This window comes from Toxotes jaculatrix, chromosome 7 (assembly GCF_017976425.1).
Source record: "Toxotes jaculatrix isolate fToxJac2 chromosome 7, fToxJac2.pri, whole genome shotgun sequence".
NCBI lineage: Eukaryota > Metazoa > Chordata > Actinopteri > Toxotidae > Toxotes > Toxotes jaculatrix.
Window position 1 is genome coordinate 4,117,069 of NC_054400.1, and position 22,446 is coordinate 4,139,514.

The 22,446-nt window shown below is 41.5% G+C and overlaps 2 protein-coding genes across 2 annotated transcripts; one reads left to right on the top strand and one right to left on the bottom strand.

Annotated features, from left to right (window-relative positions):
* Positions 1-15,853: 15,853 nt before the first annotated feature.
* Positions 15,854-18,164, bottom strand: LOC121184129 (transcriptional activator protein Pur-beta). Its single transcript, XM_041041565.1, has one exon. It carries the CDS (start codon positions 18,142-18,144, stop codon positions 17,221-17,223), a length of 924 nt encoding a protein of 307 aa, XP_040897499.1. The 5' UTR covers positions 18,145-18,164; the 3' UTR covers positions 15,854-17,220.
* Positions 18,165-18,771: 607 nt separating this feature from the next.
* LOC121184130 (histone H2A.V) lies at positions 18,772-21,744 on the top strand. The gene is made up of 5 exons (XM_041041566.1): positions 18,772-18,910; positions 19,970-20,047; positions 20,175-20,288; positions 20,413-20,542; positions 20,726-21,744. The coding sequence occupies exons 1-5, from the start codon at positions 18,908-18,910 to the stop codon at positions 20,785-20,787; spliced, it is 387 nt and encodes a 128-aa protein (XP_040897500.1). The 5' UTR covers positions 18,772-18,907; the 3' UTR covers positions 20,788-21,744.
* Positions 21,745-22,446: the final 702 nt, after the last annotated feature.

Genomic DNA, 22,446 nt, shown 5'->3' on the forward strand with positions numbered 1-22,446 from the left:
TATTGCCTCTCTTTCAGTGGGGTGAAATGTCATTAAAAAAAATGTGCAAACAGATAACGTGGTGTTTGTAATCCTGGGTAGCTCACAAAATTATAGGATACAGAAAAAATAAAATACAATGGACAGGGAAGGGAAGAAAGAGGAACAGCAACAACAACAACAAAAAAAAAAAAACAAATCCATGAAAAGAAGATTAAGCGAATCGGCAGAGATGCGCCACGTCCCGGCCAGCAGGATGTATGTAGGTGTCTGTCCGTAAGGCATTAACTTCGATGAAGGGAAATCGGTCTTGCTCATCTCCTTTGGACAAGGTTTAGTTCCAAGAACTGTGCCTGCAAAACACGTCTAGAGCGCCTGCGCCAGCCAGCACCAGCCGGGCTACTTAAAGAGCGTCCTCCCGCCGGCGCTGCGCGCACGGGCGACAACTGCAGCAGCAGCAGCAGCTGTTCTGGTTCAAGGCTTTCAAGACTCTCACTGACGGTGAGTGATACCTTCATTATCATTTCCTCATGCATTCCTCATTCCTGTAGCTGTAGTAGTGCTGTAATTAAGTTAGTGTACGACGTGTCGGCAAGATGCATGCCTCTCACTTTTTTTTATGTGTTTATTGATTGATTGATTGATTGATTGATTACTCACTTCCTTCCTTGCATGTTTTGTAATAATTCCAGTCTGCACTAGAAGTTACTTTGTTAATGCCAAAATAGAAAAGAAAACAAAAACAATAAAACAAATCACGTGCTCGTTTTTAACTGTTTCCTGTGTCTCACTTTTCCTAAGACTGTACCAGGAGATTCCTGGCAGAAATATAAACCGCAGTCTGGGATTATAGGACTTAAGACAGCCATGCACTGTAAAAGTGTGGGAGGAGATGAGCTGCATAGGTTCACCAGGACTTTTATCTGCAAGTTAGTTAAAGTTCAGTAGAGCCAGCCGTGGGGAGAAATGGTTTTACTTCAGTTAAAAGTTCCCACCACTCATTTTAGCATTGTATTGATAGATTGTTCACAAAAATCTAAATGCAAATTTTATAGTGGAGATAATAAAAGCAGTAACTGGGTAATGTTACATAAGCAGATATTTATACAACCAAGGGAAAGTATGAGGAGAATGTTTTTTTCTGCCAGCAGTCAAATGGGACAGTTACGTTCAGTGAACTGTTCTCCTGCAAACCTTGAGCTTGTGAAGCTTCCTGCAGATTGTTTTTCAGACTCATTAAACGTCTTCTTTTTTTTTTTTTTTTTTATCCTCCCCTTATGTCAGATCACAGCTGAGGTGACATCATGGCCGGGAATTGTGTTCTGAAGATAAAAGACGGGAAATTTGTGACATTCAAGAAGTCTGGAAGAATTATGAAGATGTATGCTGAAGACCTTCAAACTGAAAATCAGAATGGTACCACAGACTACTGTTTCAAAATGACTGATGATTGGCTGTTTTACAAAAGTACCAATCTGATGCCCTATTGATGTTTGATGAAGTTGTTTTCTGCCCTACAGATAAAAAAAAAAAGAAAAACCAGAGCTGGACAGTTCAAAATTTTACTTTGATCTAGATCTGAGGCAAACAGTAACAATATTCTTCACAACAGATGAATCTTCCAACATAATGACGAATTGAATCCACGAATAAAAAGTCATAACAGTTCATTGCGGCTGCACCAACATAAAGTCTTTATACGTGACTGTTGTTGGGAGCAACCGTGTTTGAATTTAATCAGATTTAATCAGAACGGTCATGGATTATTGTGGCAACTATATTGACTCAGATGCAAAGTAAATGTCTTATTTGCTTCTGTTTTTAGACTTTAAAGTGGAGATACACAGACGTGAAACTAACGAGAAAAACCAGGTGGCTTTTTACTACCGCCATCAAAATCAAGTCTATTCCCCAAAGGTGGCTGTGAATAGCTCGCAGGTAAATATAAACCTTTAACAACAGCAACGTATACGGTGTATTTGCTTTTTAGCATAATGTACAGATCAGTTAAAATCGTGAAGAAGAGTGTAAAACACCCGTGTAATCCATGTGTCAGTGCTGGTGAATCAAAGCAAATGCACATATCTAACGTGTGTATCTTTCGGCGAGCTCATTCCTGACTTCTTTCTGCCTAAAATGGGACCTAAACATTGTGGGGTTTTTTTGTGTGTCAGCAGTTGGAAGTGGTTCTCTGCAATGCAGGTTTTTCTGAGGATAACTGGTTTGAGAAGGTGAACCTGGGAAGTGGTGAATATTATGGCCTGCAATCTGTGGCCAAACCCATGAATTACCTGTCAGTAAATGGAAGAAACTTCATCGTCAGCAACGACAATCAGCAGTGTGTTTACATCACAGATGAAAAGATACAGGTATGTCCTCCTTAATCAAACCACAACTATCTATGTTGCATCTGCTTTTTCTAGATAGATAGAACTTTATTGTCACTTGCACAGAAGTACAGGCGAAACTTTTTTTTTTGCGGGAGTATAGCCGCCAACACGCTTTCCTGAAAGTTGAATTTGCAAGTTGCGATACATACATTTAACACAACAATCACACAATGACCTTTGTACACAGTACACGTGGAAATGTGCTGAAATTTTTTCATGGACACATGAGGGGGGGCGGGGGGGGCGGGGGGGGGCGGGGGGGGGTGGGGGGGGGGGGGGGGGGGGGGGACAAAAGATAAGGTGCGGAGGCAGATGGAGGATAGAGGACGGGGAGGTGTGAGGTCTGTCTTCATTTGTATTGGGAGACAGCAGACAAGCTTGTCATAGCATGTTTCATTCAGGAAAACCCTTAGGCCTCGTTTAGAACAGCATGCAAAGACCAAGCTCTAAACGTGGGTTTGAACAATAGAAGCTTGTTATTTATGAACCGGGCCCGTTTACAGAATGCAATTCATTTAAAAGTCCTTGTGGCCTTAAAGGATAGATTCACTATTTTTCAAGTCCTTCTAAAAAACAAAAAACAGATACAAACATGTACAGTCCTCTTTCCATACAGAAATTTACAAATGTAATCTGAAACTAATCTAAGCTGAGACTTCAACAGTCTGAGGCAGAGAAATCAAGTGTATATGTTGCAAAGTTAATGTCTTTTTCATTCAAAACCGTCATATAAAGAACAAAATAGGCTCCAGCTTGAATGTCATTCAGAGATTACAAATAATACTTTTTACTTGTAGCTGCTTTCAGGCCCCTGGTGTTTGGTTAGTTTAAATTACTGACCTCTAGAACTTATCACCTCACTTTGCTTCTCCCCTCCTTCGTGTACAGTGTTTGTGTTGCACAACAGCTCTTTGCCCTTAACAGCAAGTTCAGGATTATTATATGTGTACCGTGGCTCTGAGGCAATTTTCATTCCACACATTCACTGTGGTCCGGTCTCTCTTATCGCCCTCTCTCTGCTGCCTCACTGCATCTCATTCCTGTAAACACTCTCTGACTTTCTGCCTCATTGTCACTTCTTCTCTTTGTTGTTTGTTTTGCAGACACGCACCAGCAGCTGAGCTTCATCTTCCACTCAGCTCAAGATTTCCCTGCTGGGGTTAGACTCTTTCCTCTGCTCTGCCGGATCTGCTCCAGCTCTGGACCACACACACACACGGTGGAGTTATATAGATGGTTTGTCATTCTTAGGCCGCTAAGTGTCTTCTTGTTAAGCTGAATATGAGGACATACTCTTGCAATTAAGTAGTGTATTCCATATAGTCGGGGGACATAGAAAATACAGACTTAAAAAAAAAAAAAAAAAAAAAAAAAACCTTAAAATTAAGACAGCAGGTGATGTCATGCCTGGGCCCAACTCCAAAAATACTGAATACCAGACTTCCCAATGTTTTTTGTTTTTAATTGTGTCTTTCCTGCAGTTAAACTCTGTTAAACTTTAAAAACTTCTGTTTAAAGTTTGAACCCAGTGAAATCACCAGATGTATTTTCTCAGACTCCTCGTCAGCCTTAGTAGACATTATGCAGCTGCTCCACAGGACTCGTAAACTGATCTCCATGTGTAAAATTGGTAGAGTCTCCCTTTAATGTGAAACGTCAGTTATTTTTGATGTGTTGGTATTTAAGTGGGGGAGGGGTGTATGTATTTTCTTAAATTTAAAAAAATATATATATTTTATATCTAATTTTATAAAATTCTATATGTTTTATATGTCTGTTAAGCAGATTGATGATTGGTTTTTAAATGAAATGTTTATTTTGACCAGCAGTTTACACCAATCATTACTCAAACTTTAATGCAGCTATATTCAGTATCCACTACAGGGACTGGCTGGTAGACCCAGCTTAATCAAAACCAGTCAAGCCTGATTCAGACCTTGCCTTAGTAAGTATGTAAGTAAGTATGCATTTTCAACATGTCAGAAAGATGGTTGAACAGTTGAAGCCACGTCCAGCTGTGCGAGCATTTAGATAACTGCTCAGATAAAATCCACTCAAACTGGGGAGAATTATGTTTTCGATAACACGTCCTCTTTGAAGTTTGTTGCTTGTCAGCGGTTGCTTCATGCTTTTTCTTGTCCTTGCCTTTCTGGTGGTGGAAAAAAAAATAAAGCTTTACATAATTACATATTTCTTTCAATAAACCATTGTATATTGTTGTATAAGGGTGTCCTGTCTTCTTTGGAGGAGTAGCCATGTGTGAGAGATTTTTTTTTTTTTTTTTTTTTTTTTTTTTTAAGATAAGTGGTCATCGGGCAGGGTTCGATTGCAGGAGCGTCACTCTCACTCTCATCCCACACACTGTCTTTGATGCTGCAAAAAAAAAAAAAAAAAAAAAAACATTTTAAGGTGGAAATGATTTTGAATTTCCACAACTACCCCAGCAAATACAGTGTTGCCCAGTACAGCCTCTCTGTGATTCCTCCTCTCTGCTCTCTTTGAAAGCATTGTAAACCCCTTATCTTTTGTTGTAGTTATGCTTATCAGCACTCATGATACTTTTGTCACACGCCTTTTCCTGCACTGAGTCAGGAAAAGTTATTGCTTTTTTTTTTAACAAGCATTGTACAAACCCTGTAAAACATTAAAGTAGAAATAAGGTTAAAATGAATAATTTGCACAGCTGAGAGTACTGAAAACATTCCAGGTAATTTGATTAAGATGAGTTAAGATTTATGCAGTAGCACTTTAAAAAACAAATGTTACAGCATGCTTCACATTAACATCATTTAACAGAAAATATCTAAATAAACACTAAATAAGTTACGATAGTAACAAACACAAGACCAAAAAAGAAATAAAAGAAAATAACAGAAATAGAAGAGTGAAAACACTTAAGAAGAGAGAGGCCTTATAAGCAAGTCCTGTGAAGTTTGTCCTGTAAAACACTCGGCATGATCAGAAAACGCCTGATAATAAAACACAGGTGTAAGGACCCAAAAACAACAATACATTTTTCAGCACCAGCCAACGATGAAAGATGTCTGACATTGTTCTTGGAATCAAATCCCTAAGATTAATATGTTTTCCAAGATTTTTGGCTCAGACATGAAGGTTACCGCCCTGTTAAATGCTGTTAGAGCAGAGTTATATCTAACTCAGAGATCTCATTTACAGAGCACAATGCCTTTCTTTAATTTTATCGTTTATATTCAACAAATTTCCATGTTGTACTGCAAATATGCGTGCACTGTTTCTCCAGCCCCCTGTGACTGACTGATGACCAGTCCAGGGTGTACCGCACCTCTCGCCCACAGTCAGCTGGGATAGGCTCCAGCTCCCCCGCAACCCTGACGGATCAATGAATGAATGATTGTTTCTCCACCCATTGTTTTAAACACAACGTATCTACATCACAAAACACTTTATTTTATTACTTTGATAACAGAGATTTGACTATTGATTTTTTTCCCCCTCCATGCTACAAACCTTGCTGACACGAGGTATTTTATCTAAGCTATAGCTTTATTGCTCAATGCTTTAACACTTTACACTTGTTTCTAATAGCACTGGTGTTACATGGTAATCTATTAAACACAGTATCTACTGTGGGCAAGCGGAACAGGAAATGATCAGGCTGTGGGGACAGAAAAATGCCAAGTGGTTCCTCCCTGACAACAGCTGTATGCAGCTTATCTGTAAACAAAACAAAAACAAAACAATTACTTAAAGTACTGAGTTATGTTTTATTATATAAATACCTATACATATATACACTAAATTACCAAAAGTATTCACTTGTATGCCTTCACACGCATATGAACTCAAGTGACATCCCATTCTTGGACGAGAAGGCCTGGTTTGCAGTCTCTGTTCTAATTTATCCCAAAGGTCTCCTATTGGGAGCATGAAATTGTCCAAAATCTCTTGGTATACTGAAGCATTAATAGTTCCTTTCACTGGAACTAAGGAACCAAGCTTGCAGCTTTTTCATCTTGGGAGAAAATTAGCAAAAATGTTTGAGCGCAGCTGCATCCAAGCCACACTTGGACGGCTCACACATTTTGCAAATTTTCTCCCAATGTGAACCTACACCCAGTGCTCATGTCACCTCTCCACAAGTTTTTAACTTGACATTGACAGAATCAAATTGAGGCAACCGGCACAGATGTGGAGCTCTGGGATTTTAAGCTGTTGCTTACTCATAATTGCATAACTTTGCTGAGCAAAAGTAAACATCCATCCATCCATTTTCTACCACTTAATCTGTCAGTCTTGCAGGGGAGCTGGAGCCTGTCCCAGCTGACTATGGGCGAGAGGCGGGGTACACCCTGGACTGGTCGCCAGTCAATCGCAGGGCCGACACACAAAGACAGACAACCACAAACACGCTCTCACACCTACGGCAATTTAGAGTAGCCAGTTACTCTACCTAACCCATGCATGTTTTTTGTGATTGTGGGAGGAAGCCGGAGTACCCGGAGAGAACCCACGCAGGCACAGGGAGAACATGCAAACTCTGCACAGAAGAGCCCAGACCGGGGTTTGAACCTGGAACCCTCTTGCTGTGACGCGACAGTGCGGCACCACCGTGCCGCCCCAAAAGTAAAAATTATTATTATTTCAACTAATGTGCTGCAGCTGCATCCAAACCATACTTGCAGCTGCCATACAAGTATGGCTTGGGTGCCGTTGCTTGGCCATGGAAGCCCATTCCATGAAGCTCCCTACGCACTGTTCTTGAGCTTATCTGAAGGTCATATGAAGTTTGGAGGTCTGTAGCAATTGATTCTGCAGAAAGTTGGTGACCTCTGCGCACTATGCGCCTCATTCATCAGCGGATGTATGTGGGCTATTGTTTTACATCATTTATTTTCTTGGCTTTACTTCCTTCCTTGGCCTGATTATATTTCCCAAATGCAGTGGAATGTGACCTGGCAGCCATTTATTCGCAGTGTGCAAGTGTTTGCTCAGTGAGTTGTTTTTTCCAAGAAACGCCACTCTTCAGTTTATCAAACACTTATCAAAGCTTTGAACTCCACCAACACAATTCCATTGTTTGGTGTGGTGAAAGTCAAAACCTCAGAAGATAAAAACACAATTGTCTCCATTGCCGCAAGGGATAAATGCTATGAGGGAAAGTGGGACAGTATATGTTGGATAAACTGGATGAACTTATCATTTATGCAGCATTAATCAATACATGTATTTGTATGTATCTTTGGCATTGGTTTTAATCTAAATGAAGGATGAAGGATGACACCTTGCAGGGTGATAAACTAAATGTGTCACTGTCGCACCTGCTTTGAATCATCAGCATGTGAGTCATCAAGGTGACAATCATGCCTCTGTGTGGAGTAGGGAGAGTGACAGTTGAATTACCTCCAGAAAATATTTGACTAGGGAGGAAGTTTCCAGAAGCTGAAACAGTAATTAAGGTGTTCACTGTGTTTAAATCGAATACCAGTTCTGCTTGGACAACACAAGCCTTAGATTCGGCAGCCAAAGAGCCAGATATGTCCCTTTGGAGTTGGTGGAGACCAAAACAGAGCTAAAAGGAATGTGTTCAAATGAATGCTAACGCTGCTCCGTGGTTACAGGATGCGCAAATAGGCAACTTTCTGCTAATATGCCCGCCATATAACAGCTTCTCGGGGTAATAATGTTGTGTTTATTTTGCAACGTACAACTGCTGCCAAGAGGTAAACAAAAAACAAACAAACAAAAAAAATCAAATACGGTTACTTTGCATGAATTAAATGTTGAAGTTAATTCGAGAATCTTTAATTGTTGTTTGCTTACTTGAACTTATAAATCGTTTTCCAATGGTGCAGAGAAAATGACGTCGTGGCTGAGGTGTGACCCTTGAAAGACCTCAGGGAGACATCCATGATGCCTTTCAGCTGAATGATGACACTTACTGAATATTACACAGTAGAAACTCCAGCTGCTCTTTTTTTTTACAGCTCTGTGGAAATTCTTTGGAAAACTGTACCCTGTTCCCAGACCTCAGCAGAAGATGAAGCTGATCATTGGCACAGTCTACGAAAAGGTGAAGTGGCAAGCAGAGGACAAAGCTATGCATGCAACATCGTGGTTTTCCTCAAAGCAGCTCTGGGGGAGGGAAGTGTTTTGCCTTCAAAGCAGAGTAGTGTGTGGTGCATCTTGTGCAATAAGTGTGCAATGGACTCTGAGACCTGGTTCTGAGACCCTGAATCATTCAGAGTCCGGTCCCTCAGTGGCTCCCAGTTAGCATCCCAGCCACTTGATCTCTGCTGCCGACCTGTGGTCTTAATGTGGTATTGCCACACTGGCTAATGTTTAATTAAAAAAAATTAAACAACATGGCAATTTTGCCATCACAAGTAAGTCAGTGCAGCAGGGAAACTAGCATTATTGACAGAGGGTGCAACAAAAAAGGAAGTTTACTGCAATGAATTACAAGAATTTGCTCGAGTGAACATGGACGCCACTATTTCAACCGTATGGATTTTTAAATTTTTTAATTGTTTATGCTAAAATCTTTCTTTTTTGAAAAACTTTTTTAAAGGAGAATTTTGCATAGGAAGGATCTGGAAGCATAATTTTCTTGTCAGTGTTGAAGTCAACAGCAGCCATAGTCACAGTCTTCATCACAACTTAATTGTCTCTATAGCTCGGGATAACAAAGACATTTTCTTGTGGTTACGGGATATTCTGACTTTATGTTTTCTTGAGTTAGAAATTATATAAATCGACAACTTTGCTTCCAAGATAACTGGGTAACCAAATCATGATCTTGTGTAGCATATTATATCATTGTCATTTTTATTTTTTTATTTTTATTTCTGGAACAGACATTTTTATTTTGGCGAGGGTGTTGTGTATTCGTTTTGAGTTTGTACTTCCTTATATACGGAGGATAAAATATCTTATTTATCTGAGATACAGGAAGAAGAGAAACAGGGACAGAAAGAGGCAACAGTGATACTAAAGAGAGTGTTTGTGTTTGTCTGTGTGTGTGTGTGTGTGTGTGTGTGTGTGTGTGTGTGTGTGTATACATCACGCGCTGCGCTGCATCTCTCAGCAGTTCAGTTCTGTGGAATCAGGCTGATCGTTTCTTCCATTCATGCATGGGATTAGGATGACGCTGTGTCATGCGCGTAGAAAATGTACAGTTTGCCCGAGCACACAGCGGAGAACATTCCTTACACATGGCAACACTGGCTAAAAATAGCTCAGAGGCCCCTCATTCACCACTATAGGATATTTGCGCGGCAGGCATGGGATCCCCGGCTGCTCTGGTCCAGATTCGATGCATCCCATCTCCTTGGTTACCTGACTCTTACCTCCTCATCGTGTTTTTCATCATCAGCTCTGTCCTCTTTGACCTATTTCCTTTCCTCTTCATCACTCTGCAGTTTTGTACTTCTGCTTTTAGGTTTTGCAAACCAGCTGCTGATGGATTTTCTCAGGTGGACTGGGTTTGGAAACCAATCAGGAGAGAAAACCTTTTCACCAACCCAGAGTGTCCCCAGTCTTTCTCGTGCTTAATCACCCTACGCGAACATGTTGAAGTATTTCCCAGTTCACAGATCACAATAGACTGATGCCACGTTCGTGTCATATGGAATGGACGAGATCGAAAGAGTCTCGTGTTTATGAGTTTACGTCAGCGGACAACTAAAGACCGCTGTATGTGTGCAGAGTTGGTGGTGCGAGGGTTGAAATCACTGTGCATCTAAATGCAACTTTATCTATTAAATTTGGGTTTATTTACGTTGAACAGCATGCTTTTATTCACATGAGACATCCATTCATTTTGGTTTTCAGCCACTTCTGTATTTTAAAGCGCCCGGTCGGGTATGTTGTGGCTTGGGTGGCCAAAAGCAGGGTGGACAGGAAATAACTGTTCCTAGAGGCTGTTTAGTTTGCATTCAATGTCAAACTGGTGAGTGATTGATCTGGAGGAGTTGTGCCTTTGGATTTTTCCCACGAGCCATGGTTAGAGATCATAAACAGCTGAATCTGAGATTTTGTGCAACTGAATCTCTGGTCTTTGTCAAACCATCCAGATTAGGCATGAATCAGTGATTTCTCAGTCTGGACCAGGGTTCTTTTGAAATATCTTCTTTCTGAGACATGCTGAGTGCTACATTTGAGATGCCACACATTTACGCTGATTCGACTTTTTCTCTTAGGCAGTTCAGCGAATGCTGGGTCTTGAAGCTATCAGACAAGGTTGTGTTTAGTATTGCTAAACAGAAATGGAGAAATGAGAGAACCTCACTGTACAGTGAACTGGAGTTCAAGCCTTTGTATCTAATCTAATCATGTGCTGCCGTGTGATTCCAAGACTCTTCACAATACGCCTCCCAGAGTTTGGTCATCCTGTAAAATAGTGTAAAATATACTTTTTCGTTTGATGATTTTTGGCCATGCTAGTGGTATGGCTGTAGGGATGGCAATGTCTGGCTTGGCCCAATCCTAGCGAGTATTCCCCAACTCTTCCTATTATTATTAAGCACTTTATCGGGTTATCAAAAAGGCTGTTTTCCAAAGCGTTGATCTTCATGGAAAAATGCATCTGAGTTCTGAGTGTTCTGCTTTCCAAAGTTTGGAAACTTACCTGCAAGCCAGCACATGTTTTTTTTTAACCATTGTTTTTTAATCTTGAAGTTGAAATACAGAAAACACAAAATTTCTTTCTCTTTCAGTGGAGCTTTCACCAGTTTAAAGGTCATGTCTGTCTTAAAACAATAGTCAAATGCTAATATGATCTTTGAAACGGGTTTTGTTTGCTGCAGTCGTTCCTCTTGTTCATTCTGCATATGAAAGATGTCAGTGTAAGTGATCAGGGGACACAGTCCTCGCTATGTGTAAAAATATATTACACAGTTAATCTGAAGATAGTATTCTGACTGGGTCAGTCTGGTCCAGTGGGTGTCGTCCAATGTTGTCGTGTTTTCTTTGTGTTTCCATGTTGAGCTGTGGTGGAAGGACAGTAACAAAAAGAGGGAATTTTAGATGAGCAATGCAGTAACTTTGGAATATATCTACTTGGTTTGTGTATCTGCTGGATCCTTACATTTAGGAGTTGTGTCACATCAGTATTTGAACACGGGCTGTGGATTTTGTCCTACATTTCGCACATTGGAACGTGATCTTTGAATGGCCAGTATGAACAGGAGGAATGATTACAGCAATGTTCATACGGAAACATGATTATTGTTTTCAGACAAATTTGAAAAACTGTGAACCCATCCTATAATCTCTTTGCCAACCATATTGTGCACAGGAAACAGGAACTGATAGAATGGCTGGAGAACAGACTGGAAATTGGGTAAAGGCCCTAGTGGAAGCAGAAGTGAGTTGTAGTGAGCAGAATGAGCTGAGATGCCCATTGCTTTGCTCAATACATTCTGGAAACTCTCTGAGCTGCTGAAACATTTTATGGCTCGTTATTTTAAATTTTTTTTTTTAATGTTTTTTTTAATTTAAAAAAACTCCATGCATTAAATAACAGATACAAATCAGATGAAAATGGGAATGTGGAAATTGGTTTAAACTGCAAAGAATGACCGTGCAGTACTGATGGACGCCATGTTGGCGTGGATACACTGAGTGAGTGCGGCTGTGGGAAGCAAGGCGCTGGGCACCAGGTAAATTCAACGCCCCACCAGCACACAGGGATCAAATCCACAGCCTTCACTACCTCTCACTCCTCGCCTGCTCTGAATGATGGATGGGCAGCTTAGTGTGGCTCATATCTCTGCAGCAGGCCATCAGGACGCGTGTGAAATAATCCCCTCTTTCACTGGCACCCGGCTCAGCGTGGTATTACGTGCCCTTGAGCTGTCCTCTCTCTCATGCACACACATTAGTGCTCTGTCCCTCTTCATTTTCCCTCTCTACACTCAGCGCTCAGAGAGGTCACAGAGGCCGCGTGTAGCACAGGGAGCAGGGGGGCGGTGCTCGTTTATGTGAATGAAATGAGTGCTTGATGAGCAGCACCTGTACGGCCGAATCACCAGGCTAAACAGAGGAAGTGGAGCACGTGGCTGAGGTGATTTTGCATCATTCGGGCGGCAGTGTGGGTCACAGACTGTACAGACACTGTGGTGAAACATCATGCAAGATAGGAAGCCAACTGAAGCGATGCCACACTTAGCAACTAGCAGCTAGTCTGTAGCCACTGGCTAATCCAGTGCATGTAGAGTCGTTATTTGTTCTGCACTTTTACTTTTTACATGAGAAACAAAACATGAATATTTCTCATTCTTCATTATCAAGATTGTGAAATTGTGGAAATTCTTCTTTTGAGGTACCAGCTAGCCACTGCTACGTACTTTCTCCTACTTTTTACGCAGCTTTGCGGTCATGTTGGCTCTTACCCTTCCTGTCAGGATCTTTTTCACACATGGTTCATGAGAAGTTTTGAAACAACGCAGACACATTCCTCAGGGGGAATTTTTGCACAAAACTGTATTGCAAAACAGCGCATGTCACTTTGTGAATCGCTGTGCATGTTTAGGCAAGGTCAGCATTTCAGCATGCTCATATAGGCCTAATGCTTTTAAGTGCTGAACATGGGGACTTAAAATACAGTGTTGACGCTCAGTGCTCTGATTTCCAGCTCATAGTTGGACTCAGTTTGTGCTCTATTGCTGCTGAGCATGCTAAATAATTACCTTTGACCAGGGTCCCTTAAAGAACACCATGAAATAATATGTCTGTGTTTCCTCTTTAGAGGGCAGTGGAAGACTACACTGACGCATCTTCTGTGAATCATCTTTCCTGTGTACGAGGGACTGTCTGCAAACAGATGGGTAAATTTCCATTTGTTTTCATGTGGGGGTGTGTGGATGCGTAAAATAGGGATCTGTTCATTTTAAAGACAAGCGCTGTTAGATTGTAGGGTGGGTGAAGTTTTGCGTACTTGGAGAAGAGCTGCTGCACCAAATTGGGCAGATTGAAACACTGGTTAGATAATAGTTGATAACGATAATGATAGTAGGTAACGCCGGTGCTCCTCTTCATTTGACAGTATCAGTAAAATGTCTTTGTCAGCACAAAAATGTCCTACATGTGTTCTTGGGAGGGTGGTGGCACAGAGTCAGCACAATATCAGACCAAAATGAGGTAACAGCAGATGATTTCACTGGCACACCCTCAACCAGACAAGAGGAGCCGATCTCTGAAATCACTGTCTGGTTTCTTAAGTGTTAAATTTAAATGCTGACCTACATGAACCTCTTTACTCTGAGTGACACGTCGTTGGTACTCACTCAGACGCTGAAGCCACGCCTTTCAGACTGAAATGGCATGAACAGCACTGAAAACACTCTTGTGACTGATGATGATGTCCAAGACGTCTATTTTGAGAGTTGAACTCTTGGAAACAGTCATTTGCCCCCCAAAAATTGTAACTCATGTAAGCTCTGCCATAAGCTAGTAAATGGACCGACTGACAGCTTTAGTTATTTTTTAGATCAAGATTTTACATAAGAAAACATGTTAAGCTCGTGAAATACAACACATTGAAGATTACACCTGCTGATTCCAACCTTCAAATCAATGTCCACTTGATTCTCCTTGTGATTCACAAAAATCTGATTTCACACAAAACAAGCAAAATCTGAGTGAAGTCCGATCAATGAAAACACGTTCCTGCTGCAGAACTTCTCTCCCATTAATCCTCTCACAAGCCCTGAAATAAATCCTGTGACCCTTCGGAGGGCCTTGACCCCTAGATTGGAAACCACCGGGTGAAACTAGCTGACTGTATGGTTAAACATAGCTCCACCTCAAGCAGCTACCACTGTAAAATGCTGCTTACACACTGATGCATATTCCTTTAGTTACAGGGGCCATTTTTACACAAAGAGAATAGTTTTACTTTTCATACTTCGAGCACATTTTGCTCATCATACTTTTACTAGAAAGGAAGTTTGAAAGCCAAATTGCTTTTCTTTTGTAGTATTTTTTACTTTTATTTATGTAATAGATCACAACACTTCTCCCACCAGTGTTACCTGCAGGGACTAAAGAGCTGATGTGTAATATAATGCATTAACGTGGAAGTATGAAAATAATAAAGATAAAGAATCATGGAAACATATATTCTACAGAGGCTCCTGTAGCTACATCCTGTCAGACTGTTACCTGATACAGAAATCATCTGTCAGTTGATTTGTCAGTGAACTCACAGGAAACTGACAGAATCTGCAAAAAAAATGTTGTAAAATTAGAAAAAATCACAAGCTCCAGCTTCTTGAAATTGCAAATATTTGCTTGTTTTCTTAGTGTGATATGATAGCAAACTGAATATCTGCAGGTTTGGGGCTGTTTGTCTGGAAAATCAATCATTTTATGGACAAATTGTTTTATCAACTAACTGCAAAAATTATCCGAATAATAACCAATAACAGCAATAATCGTAACACTAACGAGTAAGAAACAAGAGAAATCAACAAACAACTGTGTTGCCCTGATGCTGTAAAAACACAAGGACTTCCACACAGATGGAGTATAAAAAGACCACACTTCTCCTGAGCAAAAACCTTTTTTTATTTCTCGTTGAAAGGAACTTGGTAGAATATTACAGCAGAACACACGTGACTGAAACAGCTGCCATTTCACGTAACACAGTACAGGAAGAAGGATGTAGTTCAATCTCATGTGTAATATTATATATAGTATATTTATATCAATAGAAAAGAAAAAAACTATTGCTCCCAGATGTTTTTTTTTTCATATGGCATTTCTCTGCTGTGTTGAAGTGGGTAAAGTAAAATTCAACGAGAGGTTTACACACCAAAGGAAGTGGGACGATGAAAGTGACATTTCCCAAAGCACGGGAACTTTGTGGCTTCTTCTTTTTTTTTTTTTATTAGGCTGAGAAGTAAACTTTTAACTTTTTTTTTTCATTGCAATATAGAAATAAAACTTGAAACCGCTCTCAAAAATGGATAAATACCATCATACAGCAATCAGAGTATGCAAAAGAAAAGAACACAAGGCAGCTCCGCGCAAGAGCAGGCATGCAAAAATGATCATATTTTAAAAAGGAGCACTAAAGACAAAATGTTGATGATTGCAGGTGTTATGTTTGCGTCGTATGGCAACTGATGGAAAGCCAGTTAATGACAAAATGGTAAAACGGGTGGACTAAAACGAGTGGACAACTCGATGCTCTGTAAAGTGAACTGGAGTGCTGAGTGTTTGCTGACAAACTACTTCAATGAAGTTGTTTCTAGAAATTGCTATAACATACTGTGTTATCAATTTGTTGTACTCTTTTTTTTTTTAATTTCCTCTAAGGAATAAAAGAAATGTTAGGAAAAAAAGCAGGTATGAAATATCACCCTGGACAGTTGCATCCAAGTTTAGTGTTTTAAATAAGCCACTTTAGGCAGCATTATCTAATAGATGTCTCATATTCTAAGACATATTTCAATATATCTCTTTTGAAAAATAATTCTATCTATACTTGATCTTTTTAGTAAGTAAATCTCTTCCAGTATATATTTTTTCTTTTTTTTTTTTTCTTTAGGTACAGCACCCCACTGTGGGTTTTTATTTTCCAAAAGCACCTAATTTTTCTTACAATCAGACTGAATGTTACCTCAGTCATTAATGGTCTGAGTTCAAGATTAAAGGATCCAAATGGTGCACCGTAAATAAGTCAACAAGGTCAGTTCCCTTGAGACCGTAGCTTAAGCCCGACAATATTAAGCTTTAACTTGAAAAATAGCGACCAGTGCTAGAGGCCTGAGCTCGCGGCATACCCTTTGACCAAAAGGTCACAGGGGTCAAATGTGGCCCTGCATAATATGAGACATCATCAGTTGCCACAGACGTCTCCACTGCAGCAAGTGGCTGACCAGATCTGCACCCAGAACCTCTTGAGGATGATGAGCAGGCACAGGTAATGCTGATATACCCCCAAATACGAATGGGACCTGCCAGCCCTGAGACACAACAAGCCACGCGTGAGCAGGCCTCGCCACACTTCAGCTATTGGAGCAGGAGGTCAGCTCTTGAGGGATGCCCAGGAGGGAGAGAAGGAGGGGATGACGGAGGAGGGAAGAGGTCATTTGGACTCATTTGGATTGTCCAGGGAATCCAAATGAGTCATGTGCTTGTAACAGATCACTTTAAGGGACCTCGCTGGGCCTGAGAGGATGTGCTGCGATGCCAAGGGTGCCCCCTATAGCTGAGACTGTGGCTCTGGGTGTTGTGGGTCTGTCTGGGCAAGCCGTTCGTTACAGGTCACGTCAGATTAAAAACACATACACAGCCATGGCGAGTGATGCAGGTGCTCCGTCTCACTCCCACACCTGCTGGTTTGAGTATGTCACATGCTTCACACTTCCTTATTATCATCACACAGACTACAGGTCAGCCCCGGGTGAGCTCTTACCATTGGGCATCAACCAGGAAGTGAGGGTGGTTAACCTACTGCTGTGTCTTGAGCACTGTCAAACTTAATTTGCTGGGCTACATGTGTGAGGTTATCAAATGGACAATCAATATATATTTATATATATATATATATAGATAGATATATAGATATATATTTATATATTTTCATCAATGGGGAATCTCATACAGGAGCTGACTACTGCAGTCCGCACTCATTTAGCTATAACATCCACCTAAACTTTAGGACATGATTCTCTTATATAGACAGTAATTTTCTCAGTCAAATATACTTTTTATTTTACTCCGTTGTTTTAGCATTTTAAAGTTCGATTCGTCATGCACAGAATAGTCGATCCTCTCCCTCCCTCTCTCTCTCTCTCTCTCTGTTTATCTCCAGACTTTGCATCATGTTGTCAGCTTCATCACAAGTAAAGACCTCTCTCCATCAATCGTCGTCCACGTCGTCGCCCTCCGACTCCTCTCCGGCTCTCCTCTCGTACATCTTATCCCGGTGCCGCTCCTGGATCTCTTTCATTTCCTCGGCGTAGCGGCTGAACGCTCCCCCGAACTTGCTCCACGCCTTGAAGGGGATTGTTATAGAGTTTCTATAACTGGGCTTCACTTCGCTCACCCGCAAGAAAACTCCGTACTTGTTGGATCCCACGTCAAAGAAGAACCGCTTGGAGTCCACCATGATCGAGGTGCCCTCCGGGAGCTCGCTATAGCCCCCGGCCCCTCCGCCGCCGGCCAGCTCCTCTTCATCTCCCCCGTAGTCGTCTATCAACTTGGCCAAGGCGTCGCGGAACTCTATTAAGCCCTGGGCAGGGAGTGCGATGGTTTGTCCGGCCTGCAGGCCAGCCCCGGGCATGCCACCAACTCCGACTCCGAAACCGGGGCCTCGGTTTACGGTCTGTCGGATCCGGAGAAACCGACCCCGCTGGTTCTCCTTAAGGTCGAGGTAGTATTTTCGGTTCTCTCGCACCAGGAACTCGCTCTTCAAGGCCCGTCTAGGCCCGGTGTCATCCCCACCGGATGACTGAGCGATCTGCTCCGGGGTGCTAGGCCCAAGCTGGGCGTAGTGCTCTATGAAATCCCCCAGGTAGTCGCGGAACTCTGCCGCAACTGACATAGAGAGGGTCAGTCGACTTTTTGAGCCCCCGGCACCGACCTCAGCGATTTTGATGAACCGGCCTTTGGCGTTCTGCTTCACATCAAGGTAGAAGCGTTTGTTCTGAATGTCCAACCGCTTTGAGGCCAGCTCCTGGGTCTCCGGTTCCCGCTGGTAATGCTGAAACCCGCCGCCTCCTCCCCCTCCGCCGCCGCTGCCGCCACCACCACCGCGCTCACTGCCACTGTCCCCATCCGCCATCTTCGCCACCAGCAGCCCGTTTCTCTGCGTATCTTTGACCCCCACTCCCCCCTCCCCGCCCGCCGCCTTGCTCGCCGATCTCGCGAAGGAAACCGGACGCTGATAGCTGGGTTTTGATTGGCCACTACTGCTGCCATTCACAACATCAGCGAGAAGGCCTGTGTTCTCATTCGCCAGTTCTCCTGCTTATCAACAAATGTAACCGACTCCCGTATGACATTCGAGTATATATAGTGTTTACCATCCATAACGGCTTCCAGTGACAGTATAAACTTGTGTTGAGCATAAATCTACACTGGAGGATTCGTCCTTGGCTGAAATTAATGTTGGTATAATCACTTTCCTAACGCAGTCAGTTCAAAATTATTTACATTTAAATAAGTTATGATTGCCCTTGTACTAAAATCCAAGAGTTAATCCCAACAGAACACCTCCTGATTATGTATTTTGTACATTTTTGGGATGGATGCCCCTGGAAGGACACTGAGTCCACACACACACAGTCCCGCCTACTTGTTGGTTTCGTGCGCAAAGGCAGGCACGACGATCTCGGAGTGGGGGATGGGCGACTATTCTGCAAGCCGTTTCAGTATTGGTCGAAACTGAGATTCGAAGTAACAACGCACACTCTGATTGGCTTACTAGACTCCCACGAGGGGTCGCATGCAAAAGATTTGCGAAAGGGTTTATTGTTTCTTTGCTTTCGGGAGCCGAAATTGTTTGCTATCTACTCACTTCTACAATCAAATAACGACACGGAAAAATGGTATGTGCGCTTCGGATGATGCTAAATGCATTACTCGGGATGTCGGTATATTTGTGCTGCAATTACCGGGCAATTGTAGAAAGTGCTGTTTTGAATTTGATCTGAGGAAATTCGAGCAGAAGCTGTGTGGTTAAAAAGCTCGCTAAAGAGCTAACTGTCAGCTAACACGTTAGCATTAACATTAGCGTGAGAAGTCCGAGTTTTTTTGCTTTCCTGTTAAAGGTAAATTTGCTGCAGTGTGTTTTTTCGGATAGTTATTTTATTTACAGAAGCATAGTGCCTCGTAAGAAGTGTAAACTCGTATTCATAGAAAAGTGGTATTTGGCTCGGTGTAGCTTCTTAAAGGTGGATTAGCAACCATTAGCAAGCTAAGTTTAGCTATTTCATTGGCTTAACAGTTGGTTTGTAGATCATAAGTTTAAATATTAAGTCTGTTGACCAGGCAAAATGAGGAAATTCGCCTGTGATTTCTGTGCACCTGGGTAACTCAGTGAGGCAAACTTTTTTTTTCAGTTGAAATCCGTGAATGACAACTTGTGCGCTGACCGTCTTAAAGCGGCGCGTCTGTTTTCTGTTCCCCGCGGTATCGTTGGCAGCAGACCGTTGACAGCTTCTTATGTTTTTGTCAGAATGGTCCGGCATTAGTTTGGTCAACTTACTCGGTTAATTGCCAGATTGCATGCTTGTAATTTCCGGCAACGGTTATCGTTACCGCCTTTGATTTGTGATGTTTTATTTTGGATTGGCGGGAAAGCGATGACAGTTTAACCGGGCATCTGTAACGTTATCCATTGAACTGCTAATGCGGTGCATACAATGTTTTTTTTTCATTTGTTGAATGTATTTTTTGAAATCTAAGCACCTCATGCGCAATAATTTGCATTTCAAGCATACTTGATCGCTTGAAAAAATCAGATGATGTCCTGTTTTTTGTTATGCGGCGCTTTTTCTTGGGCAAATTCAAACATCACAGCCTCACACTTTAATACCCCAGTTTTGCTTCTCTTATCTGATTTCACGCACTCAATTATTTCCTGTTGTAAATTTCCTTCACAACAGGCTGGTGGCAAGGCAGGAAAAGACAGTGGCAAAGCCAAGGCAAAAGCAGTGTCGCGCTCCCAGAGGGCTGGGCTGCAGGTAACTCATCCAGTTCCCATATGTCCGTTTGTGGCTTTCCTGCATGTGTTGTGCCACACTCCTTGATTTCAGAGAGTTTGTCCCTTTGTTTTACTTAAACCACTGCGTTGTGTCTCTTTCCTGTCAGTTCCCAGTGGGTCGTATCCACAGGCACTTGAAGACTCGCACAACCAGCCACGGTCGTGTAGGAGCCACAGCAGCTGTGTACAGTGCTGCTATCCTTGAGTACCTCACTGCCGAAGTGAGTTTTTATCCGTTTTGTGATTCACAATGGCACTGGGTGTCGCATCAGTTGGGGCTGCATTGTTTCTCTGTCAGATGTTGGTTTTGCATTAATGTTTGTTCATGGTCATCACTGTTCTCAGGTACTAGAGTTGGCGGGCAATGCCTCCAAAGACTTGAAGGTGAAGCGTATCACTCCCCGTCACTTGCAGCTCGCCATCCGTGGCGACGAGGAGTTGGACTCCCTCATCAAGGCAACAATCGCTGGAGGAGGTGAGCTGAGAGTTTTGCAAACACATGATATTATTTTTTCCTATATTTCATTTAGCTTTTGTGTCTTGTTTGAATACGCGTTATTTATTCTGTGTGGGCTATTGATGCTTTACTACACGTTTCTTAAGATCACAGCTGCCCTTGCATGAAACATTTGATTTCATTAGTTTTGTTTGTTTTCAGGTGTCATTCCCCACATCCACAAATCCCTCATCGGGAAGAAGGGCCAGCAGAAGACTGCATAGATGCCATGTTGACCAGAAGTTTCGGGGATTGGGCTTTGATCGGACCAGGAGTTCACATTTGTTCTTTTTTATTATTAATATTATAGCAAACGAAGAGTGATTGTTAGGCTTTGTGTTGTTATATTTTCCCATAACTAGAAAAAAAGTACAAAAAATCCCTTAACGACAAAAAACCCCTTTGTATGTTATTGTAGAACGTTTGACTGGGGAGTTGATGATTATTTCAAATGGTGACAGTGAATTTGTTGGATTGGCCTGGGACTCTGTAATGTTTTATACTGAAAAAAGAAATTGTTAAACCATTTTTATATAAAAAAACAAAAGCTTGTTTTGTGGTTATTTTCTTGAAGTTACAATATTTACTATAATACAAGTTTTTAAGGAGATGAGTTTTTTTTGAACAGCAAATTAGGTAACAGCTAAATGTGAGATGGTGCTTATTTTCCTTTTGACTTACTGTAATCTTTTGAACTGCACAAGAATAGTGATGTATTAAAAGTTGAATTTTTTACATCAAAATGAAAAATTATTGGAAGAACTTATTGCTACCGTCTGCTACAGTGTTTTGTGTTGATGTTTATAGCAATTTATGGTGTTAAACTTGCATATTTCACAGTGTCGCTCTAGGCTGCTGAGATCAGGTGATGCTGGTCCGGCAGCTTTTGCGTGACTGTGGAAGAAATGTCCTGCCATTTGTCAACCTCATATCACTACTGGATACAGCTGGTACCCCGATATTTGGAGAGGATAGGTCAAAGATTTTAAATCTGGCAGATCTGAACCACATCGGCGCTTCGAACATTTACCCGCAGTACTGAAATGTATGCACAAACTGAAATGTCCCTATCTTAAGTCCATTACATTTTTCAAGTGAAGCGTTTAGAGCCTTTTTAAAAGCTATGTGTTCAGGGAAATGACTGCGTATTTTATCTTTGAATAAATACAATTTGCATGTTGTCCTTGGCTTGGTTTGAAACCACTACTTGAAATTATTTTTGCAGTTAAGAATTTTGTAAGTTTTATATGTAAGGTGCTATGACTGTCCAACAATACATAAACAAAACAGCAATGTGGCTTTCGGTTTGGTTTTTAAATACATCTTAGATATCTAAGAAGTTTGAAGGCTTTTGAATAGAAAAAAAAAATTGTGGGCGCTTTAGTAACTTAAAATGGTTGCGCCAAATGGGTTTCAGTTTTATAATGTAGAAAAGTGAATTCACTTTAACTTCAAAGGCAGGACACGAAACATCTCATGTCTCACAGACTGGTTGTTTCATTTGTTTGGAGTTACAGTTTAAGAGTAGTTCATCTTTAAATCATAGCTTCATTTGTCCTTTTGTCACATGACTCATTATTTTGTTAGGTCCAGTAGTCTCACAGCACAACCTGCAGATTTACGGCCTGCCAGCAGAGGGAGCCACTGACATTCACAATAACATCTCTCCGGCCCCTCATGATCGTCAACAAGAACACTGAAATATACAAAACATTCTTCCTTCAGCCAATCAGACCTGCATGAGGGAAATACCTCAAATAGCAAAATGGATTTTTACAAAAATATTCAGGAAAATAAGAGTTTTGAAAAAAAGCTTAATGAGGCAAACTTACCACAGCTTAACATTTATTAAGGGATGTATGTAGACAACATTCTGGCAAAAG